At 42.9% G+C, this 14,323-nt stretch overlaps 1 protein-coding gene across 1 annotated transcript in view; it reads right to left on the bottom strand.

Annotated features, from left to right (window-relative positions):
• The window catches only part of PRELID3A (PRELI domain containing 3A), a 39,339-nt gene extending 25,265 nt beyond the window's left edge, over positions 1 to 14,074 (bottom strand). Inside the window, exon 1 of the mRNA XM_063451597.1 lies at positions 13,802 to 14,074. Coding sequence (XP_063307667.1) covers positions 13,802 to 13,833 — 32 coding nt within the window. The 5' untranslated portion in view covers positions 13,834 to 14,074. The remainder of the gene's footprint in view (positions 1 to 13,801) is intronic.
• Between the last annotated feature and the right edge of the window lie 249 nt (positions 14,075 to 14,323).

The raw sequence follows: 14,323 nt of genomic DNA, 5'->3' as shown, positions 1-14,323 counted from the left end.
CCCCTTTTAGGCTGTATAATGGCACCAGACAGGGCTGCCCATTGTCCCCACTCTTATTTGTACTCTCCTTGGAGCCGCTGCTCCAGGCCCTCAGGAAACACCCGGACATTCAGGGGGTTCGAGTGGGGGGCAGGGAATTCATAGTATCGGCATATGTGGATGATGTGCTCTTGACGCTCACCGACCCCATCAACTCGCTACGGGCCTTGCAAGGGGTCCTGGAGGACTTCGGAGCAGTGTCAGGCTACAAAGCTAACATGTCCAAGTCTAGCGCCCTTCCTATCGAGATCTCAGAAGTAGAGTTGGCAGCTCTTCAGAGGGAACACCACATACACATAGAGCGACAGTCGATTAAATATTTAGGCATTAAATTGACGGCAGACCCGGACCACCTTATGCAACAAAATTATACACCACTCATAAAACAACTCATTAGGGAACTAGAGACCTGGAATGAAAAACCTCCTGGATAGGGAGAATACATGCGATCAAAATGAATATCCTACCTAGGATTTTATTCTTTTTTCAATCACTGCCCATTCATCTCTCCAAGTCGCACCTAGTGCCCCTGCAACAGGCGATAGGGAATTTTGTGTGGCAAAATAAACGTCACAGAATTTCGAGACACACCCTATATAGGCCAAAGAATAGGGGAGGCCTGGGTCTACCTAACCTATATGGCTATTACTTGGCGACACAATTGTCGCAGATAGTATTATGGCACTCTCCGCCTGGAGAGCGGAAGTGGGTAGACCTGGACTCGCTGATGGTGGGGGCGGACATACCGCAGCTACTCATTTGGGTTCCCAAAGAAAACAGACCAATCATTAGGGCAACGTGCCCAGCTATATTGAATTCTATTCACGTCTGGGATAGAGCTCAGCAGAGGTATGGATTGGCATCAGCCCCGTCTCCGCTGATGCCTTTTCTGCGAAATAGGGCATTCCCGCCGGGTATGTCGGCACGGAATTTTAGGAATCTAGAACGCATAGGCCTGCAGCGTATTCACCAATTAGTACAGGGCTCGGAGGTGGTAACTTTTGATGACCTACAGCAAAGGGGTCACCTCACACCTGCAGACTTCTTCAGGTACCTTCAAATAAAGGATTTCGTAAAACTCCCATGGGTCCGAGCTGCGGCCCAAACACCCATGACTTTTTTGGAACGAATCTGCCTTCGAGACCATATGCCTACGGGTCTGATAACCCAGTTGTACGCTCACCTCTGCTCTGTGTCTACTGTAGAGGGCGACTTGGCCTATACCGACCAGTGGGAGAGGGACCTGGGGGAGCAACTAGAGGGGGTGGAATGGCAGGAGATCTGGGAAGCCAACCATAGATCTTCCGTGTGCGTAACGATACAGGAGCAAGCAGTCAAGACGATGCTTTGCTGGTATACAACCCCTGTAAAGCTATGCCACATGAAAAAGTGCCCTACAGATTTCTGCTGGAGAGGTTGTGGGCTGAAAGGGACATATATCCACATGTGGTGGGAATGCCCCCTGATGGTACGCTTTTGGCAACAAGTTAGAGATATGATGGCCCAGGTTTTTTCCAGATCCCCTCCCCTGGGCCCGTGGCTTTACCTGCTCAGTAGAACGGTAGAAGGGTGGACTAGACATGAACAAAAACTCATCCATAAACTTACGCTGGCAGCCAGGAGAGCAGTGGCAGCTGATTGGCTTAAACAGGCCACACCGGCCATAGCGGGGGTAATTAACAGAGTACAGGAGGTATACGTGATGGACGACCTGACGGCAAGGGTTAGAGGAACCCAGAAACAATTCCAAAAAATGTGGGCGCCCTGGGAAAATAGCCCCTTGTGTTAGGGCTAGCAGCGATACCGAGAACTGAAACTTCTCTAGACAGACGAATGAGGGTCCCTGACGATACCCTCCCCGCCCCACCCTGCCCTTTTATCTTTGAACTCTCTCTTTTTTCTCTTTCCTATTTCTTTTACTATGGTTAGCATATTTTTACCAGAGGTCGTTGGGAGGGATCTACCCGAGAGTTGTAGTCACAACAGATGTGCCCGCGGGATAGACCCTCTAGAGGGCCCCACCTACTACAGGGGCCTCCCTGCAAGGAGAGGGCACGCGCCACTGATGTTTTTATACCCATATGCACCTAAGATGCATGATTTACCTCATACTTCCTGTAGTGTTCTGCTTATTTTTGCAAACCTCGAAACCCGAGTTGACAAGCGGTAGCCTGCATTAACAGTCAGTTCTCGGGAGATCGCTACAACGGCCTCAGATACAAGAGTGGGCTGTCTTTGACCACCTTTATAGCTCATGTTTTAGATTTAGTTATGTTAATGCTATCTGTATAAGCTATGTGAGTCGCCTATGGTCTGACCGATGAGGAAAACTAAATGCATAAATAAATACATGGGCAGGTCGGACAGGAAAACTCACTTACAGGAGGTCATACCCACCCACTGTTTATGTTTTTCTCTTACCTAAATGTAAAATTGTGCAGTATATTCGTATGCCATGTATATATTGTTTTGACTGTTGTCGCTTACGTCAGCTGTCGTGGCTACGTAGGCTCGCTGTTATATCATGCACAACTGAAAATAAAGAATTAAAAAAAAAAAAAAAGAGAGAGGGCATCTACCGTGGAGGTTGAATTCAAGAGGAAGTATATCGTTTAAATTTGTCCTTTTTTTTCACAAGTGTGTGAGTATGGTGAGGGCTGTGGCCGTGATGTTTGGTTCGTTGAGGAAGCTGTGTAATTGTAGGTATCAGAAATAATTATTTCAGGTTTATGAAAGATTCCACAAGGATTCAGTTGCTGAAAATATGACTGAGGTCAAGGATGATTTTAAAGTACAGCTCAGCATACGGGCAGGTCCTGAATAACCACCCTAATGGACACCTACCCACCCTGGGATGACACGTCCTCTTTATGGACAGACTTATCACTAGTGATTAATGTAATGGCCACACCCATCCATCAGCCCAACACCCATCCCCCTTCCTCCCACTGCAGATTTGATAAAGTTGGAAGGTCTGGACTGTAGGTCACAGACGTTATGCAATCAGTTAAAGCATATGGAACCAATAACTAAATGTCATTGGTTTATATTAATGTGTCAAGTTATACTGGATCCTCTTAAACAGAGAGACTATAAATAAAATAAAAAAGAAAACATGGTTTATAGTTTAACAGGATTATACTCAAATTTAAATGTTAGGCTGAAATATGTCCTCAATGTTTAATTTCATTTGAATGTGCTTTACTACACAGTCATAGAAGCCCTAATTGCTAAAATACACATTTACTGCACTGCAACTAGTGTGACAATAAGATAGCACAATATACATATAAACATTACAATACAGAATTTATCCAGGTCTCCTATCTTACTTCCTCCAGTTGCCCAGCTTCGTCCCTTTCTGTCTCCCTCTGTTGCCTTCGACAAGCTTTCTTACTTATCCCATGTTTCCTGTGTGATTATCCTTCCTTACCACAATCATGGTCTCCAAACCAATCACTCCCAATCCATATGTTGGCTGGTTAGAGAAGTGGTAACGTCTCTTAAAACTGGGAAACTCGGGTTCAAATCCCAGTCAGCCCACCTTAGCATGAAGTGACCTTGGCAAGGCACATAACAATATATATCTGTCTAACATAGATTGTAAGTTTGTTTGAGTAGGGCCTTTCTCTAATTGTAAAGCCCTGTGGAATATATTGGCGTTATAAAAATACTAATAATAAAACTCCCATCAACCCTTGCATCATTGTTCGTCCAAGCTTTTTCTTTCATTATTCCTACTCAATCTCAATTATCACTATTTATGTCAGCTCCCTACTGCCTTAGTCTTTCCCTCTCACCGAAATATCATTATTTATCTCATATCTCCCACGTCCTAATATTTTGCATTTCATTTTCTAGCATTATCCTTTCCATCATTCCTTTTACTATCTATTGCATTTCCAATATTATTCATTTCACTCTATCTATATTTTTTTTGTAAATGTATTTTTCTTATTTAAAAGAAAACATTTTCTCCATGGATCCGCATCCAACACATGCTGGAAAATGTGCGGAGAAACCGAAACGTTCCTCCATTGCTGGTGGACCTGTCCTAAACTGAAACCCCTGTGGATTAGCTTTACCACACTGATAACAAAAATTCTGCACAAACCTTACCCATTGGACACCTGGGCCCTCCTGCTATCAAAACCTATAGAGTCCCTCACCAGAGCAGAATACAAACGCACAGGGCGATAGCAGAAGTATGGTCCACAACTTGTATACCGACACAAGAAACCATCACTAAAAAGATACAGGACAGCATACACATGGACAGGCTTACATCACAAATACACAATACACCCAAACACTTCCACAAAGTGTGGGACCCATGGCTGGAGGGAGACACCTCCCTACCATGGTAAGACTCCAACACGCACAAAGAGGTAAATATGCAACAACACAGGCCAAAGGTCGATCTGGAAATGGACCGACTGAAGACCACACTCCCGACATAGCCACCCCTCCCTAATCCCATAGCTGGGGCCATGTGCGGCGATGAACCCTGTCACCCGACCTATTCTTCTCCTCCTATGCTCTCCCTGTTCTTGAACTACTCCCCCACTCTACATCTACCCACCATCTACCCTTAACACCCCTGCATGAAACACTCAGGATACAGATCACAACCACACTCACGACATACCAAGTGGGGCCAACAGGACCCCCGGGGGGAGGAACGCTACAAGCCCACAGCGGGCAGACAAATTTTGCATGGGCACACAAAGAAGGGTAGACCCACAGGGACTCAAACCTCTGCCTAATAGTGCTTAACCACCGGACCACAACCAACGCAATCACACTGAATAGGAAGCCACTACAACATAATAGCAGACGGGCCCCTGACGACCAAGGACCTAGACAGCAATATCACAAGGGCCCGCTAAGGCCACGAACAGTACTGACCCAAAATCCAAACCCTCCCTGGGGAGACATCCGCCCTACTGTTGGAACCATATGTCTATGTACGATGGAAATTATACTGCGCAAACGAATGTAATCCTTGCAGTGCAAACCGTGCATTAACCTACCTTCTTACATTTCTGTAAAACCGTTCTATTATGAAAAATCACAGTGGGAAAAGCAGGTCCCTTCCATTGCATCCCATTATAATAGGATGATACAGTATCACAATATCTCAAGTAGTCTAAATTCTGTGCAGCAGGTATAGTAAAAAGAGGTAGGATATCTAGCTGTCCAATAGTTTAAAATAAACAGTTTACAAAACTAAAACTCATGAGTCTCAGTCACTCTATCTATTTTATCCTTTCCCTCTATCCCACATTCATACTGATAAACTCTTTTCTATCCTACTCCTTTTGTAGGAGCTCAGAATATGTATTGTGTGTGAATATATAACTAAGCTCCACATCAATAAAACCCACAGCAATGTGTATTGAGCCTGCAATAAATGTATTTACTAGTGTGTGTAATGTGTTGTCATTTTCTAAATGTTCTGTGGCAATATTCATGTAAGTGAAAATATCTGTCACTGACCAATGGAATTTAAGCATAATTTGTGTGATCATTTATATAGGCTGAAAAAGTTCTGCTTTTCTCACATCAGTTTTTTCTGTTGATAGAAAAGAAGTAAAAAAAAACAAAACAAAAAAAACAGTTTGAAGCACTTTCCATTTTGCAAGAAAGTAGGAAGAAAAATCCTTCTCGACCCCAGATTGGCAGTCAGATCTCTCCTTAAATCAAGATGCTGTTACCAAACATAAGAGGGGATATGATAACATTATACAAATATATCCGAGGCCAATACAAACCATTGTGTGGATATCTATTCACAAACAGGACTTTACATAGGACACGAGGTCATGTGTTTAGACTGGAAGAAAGAAGATTTAGTCTAAGGCAAGGGACATTTTTTTACTGTAAGAACAATAAGGATGTGGAATTCTTGCCTGAAGTTGTTTTATCAGAGTCTGTACAGATGTTTAAACAGCAACTAGATGCATACTTGCAAAAACAACATATTCAATGATATCATTTTTCAACTGTAGGGTAATAGCGTCTTGATCCAAGGATTAATCTGACTGCCATTCCGTCAAGAAGGAATTTTTTGCCTAGTTTGTTGAAAATTTGGAAGTGCTTCAAACTGTTTTTATTTTGTCTTCTGGGCATTATGGGCATTATAGGAAAGTGGAAACAGCCATCAAATAGCTAGTAATGATGTTCATCTGTAACACTGCAAATGTTGATAGAATGCAGTTCCCAACATTCTAAAACAGAATAAATGTACAGGTTTCTTACTAATCTGTGTATGTGACTGTAAACAGGGATGTAGAATTTTTTTTTAAATCTATTTGTCCAAGGGATTAAAGTGATAGCCCAATTCAGTTGTCCATCACGACAATCTACTTGTCTTGACAAAAAATGTTAAATTGGTAGTTGTTCACTAAACTCTGAATTTTCCCAAATTAAGTCTGACAGAAAAAACTAAGGAATATATAGCTGATATGGAAAAATACTCCAACTCAGCTATAGTCATAACAGGCTATTTCTTCCATTCAGATTTTATGTGCAAAGCTTTGAAGTTAGTGTCTCGCCCTCTGTACTCCCCCATAGTGTGTGTGGTGTGTTTTGGCTGAGTGTAATGTTTTGGCTAGATGTAATGTGTGTGTGGTGTATACTGGCTGTATGTAATGTGTGTTCTGGCTGTATGTAATGTCTGTGTACAGTGTGTGCTATCTATAGGTAATGTAATATGTGCTGGCTGTATGGTGTGTGGGTGTCTTGTGTGTACTGTCTGGTTATTGTGTGTTTGTGTGCAAACTGTATGTTGTGTATCTGGTGTGTGTGCCTGATTTGTGCTGGTTGTATGGAATGGTGTCTGATGTGTGCTGGCTGTATGGTGTGTGTGTCTGGTGTGTGCACGTGCTGAGTGTATGGTGTGTGCAGATGTGTGTTGTGTTAGTGCTGGTGTATGTTGTGTGATGCTATATGGTGTATGTGCTATTGTATGTTTTGCAGGCTGTACGTTATGTATGGCGAATGCTGTCTGCTTGTATGGTGAATGCTATCTGTATAGTGTGTGTGTGTGTGCGCACTAGCTGTATGGTAGGTGTGTGCACCGGCTGTATGGTGTGTGTGTGTGTTGGCATTTTGGTATGTGTGTGCTGGCTGTATGTTGTGTGTGTGTGCTGGCTGTGTAGTTGAGGAGTGTGCTGGATGTTCTACTCTTACCAGCCCTTAAGCCAAATCTTTTGAGCTATAATACAAAGAACACACGTCTCTTTACACAGATCTAATTAATTCTGCTCCTTGCGGTTCTGGCGCTTACTGAGTCAAAGTGCATGCGCTCACACTTCCTGCCCCAAACACTGTCCTCCCTCATGCAGCCCTGCCGCTGCCCGTGGCAAGGCTAAACTACTACCTAAACTGCCTGCCCGGCGCTCAGAACTGCGTGTCCTGGGAATCGGGCAATACAAATTCCACATCCCTAGTATATGTGTGTATGTAACGGTATATATATATAATGTGTATATATGTGACTGTATATATCATTTGTGTATGTGGGCCTGTAGATAATGTTTATAATGTTTATATGTTACATAGTTACACAGTAATCTAGGTTATAAAAAATACTCAAGTCCATCAAGTTCACCCTTACACATATTTTTTTCAGTATGCAAACTTGTGAATTATGTATGTATGAAACAGTTGAAAGGTAAGTTAATGGGTAGATTAATCTATTTTGGGGTGTGCCGGGTGAATGTAACTAGGTGGATGACTATGTAACTGAATGAGGATATGTGATGGTATGGGGATGAGTGAATGTAAGTGAATGAGGGTATATAATTGGTCGGAAGAATGTGATGGTGCATGACAGTTTTAATTTACTAATTTGGAGCTGGTGATGGTTACACAGTGGATTTACATTATAGCTACACAAGGAGTTAAAAAGCAACTGTAAAAATAAAATTCAGAAGAAATTGCAAGAAATTTAAAAATCTGCATTAAAAAGTGAGGTACCAGGGGCACCCACATGGCAAAAAAGATAGAAGTAGAGATGCAGCATAAAAATAGGTAAGAAAGAGAAAGAAAGAGTATAGAAAAAAAAAATCACAATACAGTGGTACCTCGGTTTCCGAATTTAATGCGTTCTCCGGGACGTTTTGTATTGCGAAAAACCGAAACGTGGTTTTCCATAGGAATGCACTGAAAAACAATTAATCTGTTCCAGAGGTGAGAAAAAAGTCAAAATGAGCTGGCATGGAAACCGACCCACAATGCAGAACACACAGTAAAAGGCATGCAAACGACGAAGTTCAGCTCCCTACCTTTCCACCGCTTGAGAAATGAAATTCTAAAGTTCCAAAACCGCTGCAAAAAATTTCCAGAATGGTTCCGAGACTCAATGCAAAAACCGCTCCAACACCTCCACACTCGACGCCACTCGCTGCCCACAGACTCCAGCATGCACGGGGGCAGCGCTATTAACCAACCAGGCTGAATGCAACATGGAAAAACTCACTTTGTATTGCGAAAAAATTCGTAAACCGAGGCATTATTTTCAATGGATTTTCATTTGTAAACCGAAAATTATGTTAGCGGTGCATTTTTAGGTACCACTGTAATGTCAAAAGGACAGGAAAAGGTCTGCCTAGGAAGCTGAGGAAGGATAACTATCCCTGGATCTACAGTTTGTACTATGCCACACATGGAGTCAATTTTAATGAAACCTAATTTTTGGAGGAAACCCTATTTTGGACATTTGGTAAGTATTCTGCTGGCGAGATAGATATCATAGACACATAGGTGACACAATTTGGAGAGCTTGTGCATATTCTCTTATTAATTCCCCTAAGATTGTGGATTTGCTCCTGCACCTACATGTCAGCTGCATGTAACGTGTTGTTTTAAAAAGGTTAGAAGTAGCAGCAGCAATTAGATGAACGCACGATAGATATACTATGTGCTAATAAAATAAACACAAAAAAACTAATTACTGGAGAAAGACCATAATGTTTATTGAAAATAATTGTAAAATATTTTTTACATTTAACAATTACTTTCTTTACAACGCAACTGTATAACTAATCATATCACTTGTAACACATCCCTGGTATTTAACACCAAGGGGAAAACCACACTGCTGCCTTATAACACTATATAACATTTTCACCCCGCATTTATCACATTCTAAACACCAAAACTGGATCACAAACCGGGTGAGGCCCAATCCAAACAAACACGAACGGCCCTCTCAATAATTGATAGGAGATTATTGTTGAAGATGTCCAAATCTATTATCAGAGCAATGAATCCCATCTCTCCAATAGAGGCCCTCATGTCCACCTTCTAGTTCCTAATGGCAGAAAAAAATTCTCCCGGGGATGGTAAGAATTTTAACATTATTCCATTCTCTTCTCTAAAGCTTTCGGTTTGTGAGATTGAAGCCAAATAAAATGCAATTTGTTTTCCAACCAAAGTAATAAAACATTGGAAAATTAACTGATATGAAAGATTTAACAGCAAATAAAATAAGAATGGATTGAAAGGATGCAATGTCGCTTCACCCTGAATTAATCACTATGGCACTTGCCAATGGCAGCCCATGTGCACAATCCATAACTATCCAATATAAATCATTATCTCGCATACCCCTTAAACCAACTCAGAATAAAGAAATATTGTCTTTCTAAAAAACAAAATTAACACAAGTGGTGTTCAAAAGACATCCAAGTGGCCAATGAGCCAAACAACAGTGAGAAACAGGTAAATTAGATTGACAGCAAAACAGAACATGTAGAGGTCATTCCCCTAGGAGGCTCCCTGGTAATGAGATGGAGAGAGTAGGGAGCAATTGGCAAGTCCAGGCTCAAAGAAAAGCAAAATATGAAAATAAAAGGAAACAGCAGGAAAGGGTACATCAAAATTATCAGAACATTGTGGTCTCCCCACTTTATGTATCGCGAGATGGAGATGTGAGTGACTAGACGAGTTGTATGGCTCAGTTCGAGAGCCCCAATTCACCCTATTCCCACCATGGGCAGAGCACAGTCGAGCACTCTGAGGGTGCATCCCGGTCTGTAAGCCCACATGGAAGCCTGTGGGTAAGTACTAGCCCCAGGAGTGGGAGTCCCTGCATCCCCTTCGTTTCTTCATGAGACCCAGCTCTGTGTTGCAGTAAAACTTGCCTCTGATCATCATGCAAACCTCGTCGCCCGATCTGCCGCTATTTTTGGGCCTCCACGACAGGGAGCACTGAGGACTCATGCGGGGAACTTGGAGCTGGCTGATCTGCGTGATCACTGGATTGCTGCAGGGCGTGTTGATGCATCCTGCTCTCCAGCTGCCGCAGGAAATTAGCAAAAAGGCTATCCAGCCTTGATTCAAGATCCGGTGTGTTGCTTCTGGAGCTAGGGAAGCATGAGGTTTCCACCATCTTGGGTAACTTGCAGTTGATGCCACTAGCTTGGATGGCTTTAACATGCGATCCTGCTTGATCTGGGTAGCCTCCCTGGGGTGGACCGGGACAACCCCACTGGTCCAAAGGGGGAGAAACGGGGCACTTGGACTTTGAGTACTGTTGCTGGGCACCTCCAGAGTGGGAGATCAGCCACCTCTCCCATCCGGTGAGCACTAGGCAGCATATCTCTCCGCATGGCAAGTGAGCTTCGGATAATGCACTGACTGTCACACGGGTATTTCAAAGAGGTCAGGATGCTAGATAGGTTGCAAAGAGCTATATATAACAATAAAATAGAGGGGTTTGTTTGGGATGCGTCTTTCTTCCATGACAGTCAGGCACCACCACCCCCCCCCCCCCACCCCCCACCCCCCGGCCCCTTCCCACAACTTTTAATCAGCATCAAAACGTCTTCAAAAGTGGCATAGGACAGAAGACGCTCCTGATGCTCCTGGTGGATAAGATAAATGGTGAATCAACCTAAATCCCCCTCTTTCTTTCTTGGGGACTAATCCCAAAGGAGAAATCCTGATATTTGCCAGAGAGTAATGGATAAAAAACTCAAAAAAACGTTTTTTTTTTTTAATTTCCTTTCACCACTCGTAAATTAGCATATACTGCCTTCAGAATGCTTTTCAAATGAAAAAACTGGGAGAGGGACATAATCAGTATTTTAACCCCACCTAAAACCTTCCTCAATTAATTATTTTTGCTTTCGCTCTTTCTGGGTAAAGATTTAAATAAGGAAACAGAGCAGACAGCTTTACTGGAGTCATGCCCTTCTGAAAGATGGCCTTTCCCTACTTGGGCTACCATCTGCTTTCTGCAACAATGAAAGGCAGGGTGTCCTCTTGCATAGGGACAGCATTCATGCTTATATTTTCAATTCACTAAATAACAACACTGCCTTTCATTAAAAGCCCAACAGACTCTTTTAAACCTGCCCAAAGTGGAATCGGCTACGGGTTGCTTCATAGCTTTTGCTGGTATCACAAGGCTTATCCAGGAGCCTACGTCCTTAGTTGCTTCAGCTCACTATGGAGTGATTTAATTTGCCTAAACCAATCATCGTATTGAAATCACGCTAAACCTGAGAAATTATTCAAGCTTCCAAAATGAAATCAGTCACTATTTTGCTCAGGATGTTTCTCACATAAAACACTTGCAACTATGCAAAATGCCTGCAACCAATATTTTAAAGTACATGCTAGTGGAGGTTTCCTATCCACGTCTTTGTACTTTTCTGCTCTTATTACATAGTCTTTGGACAATGGAAGAAGCAACATATTATTCATATATTTCCCAGATCAAATCTTTTCTTTCACTTGTTTTGTGAGGTGAAAACCTAGCAGAGAAGGTTTGTCTGCCTAAAACTTCCCTGAAAAATTTCTCACTAAAACCTGACATTTTTACCTCAGGTAAAATAATTTCTGGGATTGAACCCAAGCCCCAGCTGGAGAGCTAGAATTAAAACCCTTAAATATATTAGCCAAAAACCCTAAAGAAATCCCAGAAGCAGACTCATCACTTGACGAAACCGAAGGGGTTCAACCAATAACTTCTGGAACATCTCTGCTGTTTTCTTGACTCGGTTTTGGAGTCTTCTGAACATCCACATTCTTTATTTTCTTTGTTGTATTTCTTGGGAGTTGAAAGAGAAAATGCTCTTCAGACTCTAGGGATTTTTACCTCTTAGTTTGTGGTCCCATTTAAGATTCAGTAACTGTGGGGAAAGACCACCCTGTCTTTAGTTAATTAGGGCTGGTCTCTTGCTGGCACTCTCCGCCTCCATCTGACACATTGTTGCAAGAACATGCTCCACCTCAGGATGCTGTACTGGAGACACTAGAGGGGTAGGCAACCTTTTATTAGTAGTGTGCCAAAATAAATATTTTGAAGTCTATTGGCATGCTGGTCCTATTTTTTTTTCAGAGGTGTGTATTTTGTCATATTCTGCTTGTGTTATTTAAGGGTGCTGTAGTTGCCTTGTAGCATTGTATTTGTGTGTATGTGGGCTGTTATTTTGTAAATGTTCATGAGTAGTTTGTGGTATTCTTTATCATACCTATGTTTGAGGCTGCTTGTAGAATTGTATGTCTGGGTGATATGTCACATTGTGTGTTTGGAAGGCTGTATATGTGCAGGGCTGCTTGAGGTGTTGCATCTGAGAGGCTGCTTGTAGGGTTATGTTCATGTATGTGGATTGTTAGTGGTGTTACCTTTGTTTGTTTGTGGGCTGTTTGTATTATTTGTATGAGGCTTCTTCTGCAGCTCTGTGTATATCAAGCAGTGTAGGTGGCCTCCCTGGGATCCAGGCTAGCCAGGTACAGGTCAAAGGAAAAATGCACATAGCTGCTGCATGCTCCTCTACTCCATTGTGGATTCCAATTCACAAGTGAGGGCAGAAATAGATCAGAGATCACTTCCACTAAGTGCTGTAAATGTGTAAATTGAAGATTGTCCCACACCACCTACAATCATAGCTCTGTTTGCACTAGCAGATATTTAAAGGCCAACTGAGTGCCATGGATGGCTCATGTGCCATAGGTTGCTGACCCCAGCTCTAGACATTGCCTGAGCCAGTCCTCATCATCCACATCCCTTCTTGAAATTTAATTAGGAGCTCCTCCATGAGGTAAATTCAGTAAGTTGCATAAACTTTACATTTATAGTGTTTTGGGTGATCTGTGACATTTACCTTATATTTCCCCATAGCCAACGCAAAAAACAGCACAAGGTTCCCTGGCTCCCAAGGAAGTGCTGTGGCAGTGCGAGCCAAATTGCCCAACTCACACTGTGGCAGCTCAGCCAGAGGGGTGCACTAAATAGCAAACCCGGGAAGAGATGAGGGGTGAACTATTGATCTCTTCTGTTCTTTCCTAACACATATACCTACCCTGCCTGTTTACTATTTTGAGACAATGCTCTGACCTGCATGCACTACTCTGGGGAAGCAACAAAGAAAAGGAGTCACCAAGGGTAACAAGTGTTGCATTATTAACTATACCTGAAACATGGCCTCCTAACCTTACACTTTATTCCTGATTTTCCTGATCTTAATCAAGAATATCTCCATGTCCAATGGTGATGGAAATGTAACTTTAATAATATAACCGCTTATTACTATAACAGGAAAAAGTATCAATATTCTGTGTATTACATCTCAACAAAGATAGACAATGTAAACTGCTATCAATACCACTCTGTAGTGTGGGGGGATCCCTATTTGGGAACATGGTAACCTCTAACCTTTCACAGGCTGCTGCTGCTATTGGCCTGCAGGAAACAATATATATATAGTGTATTAAGGTGAATGTCAGGCTTGCTCTCCCTTCTCACCTGAAAACATGCTCTGAGCTCCAAATCTTCATGTCTCCCACGCAGTGCAAGAGCCTATTGTGCTGGGATCAGAAGCTGTCACTGGTCTTGCAGCATAGAGATATATAACCAGGACTCACGGCTCCATCCAGCTGCACAGGTCCTCTCTGTTAACGCTGCAGCCTGCCTAAATGCTGCACGGTGCATGCCTGCATTCATCGGAGGCACCCGGTCTGTCCGCGTCCATATAACTGAGCGATGGAGGCTGCCCACTGCCTGCATGCGGATGCTCTGTACCCAGCAGGGTACCGCTTGTATTACAAGATACAAGGCTCATTCCCGCCCCTTGCCTGCGTCACAGGTCATGACAATGCGGGGGGGGGGGGGACGATAGAGAATCAATGAAGCAGCATCAACGTTCTAGAATGTGTAAGGAACCTGTCTCACAATTCCAGGAAAACTACCAGCAGCATTAGACAGGCTCTGGTACCTCAGCTGCTGACTTAAACTCACAGCACACCCTGCCAGCCTTGAATTGGCTTC

The sequence above is a fragment of the Pelobates fuscus genome, chromosome 4 (assembly GCF_036172605.1).
Source record: "Pelobates fuscus isolate aPelFus1 chromosome 4, aPelFus1.pri, whole genome shotgun sequence".
NCBI lineage: Eukaryota > Metazoa > Chordata > Amphibia > Anura > Pelobatidae > Pelobates > Pelobates fuscus.
This window is presented reverse-complemented; position numbering and strand designations above follow the sequence as displayed.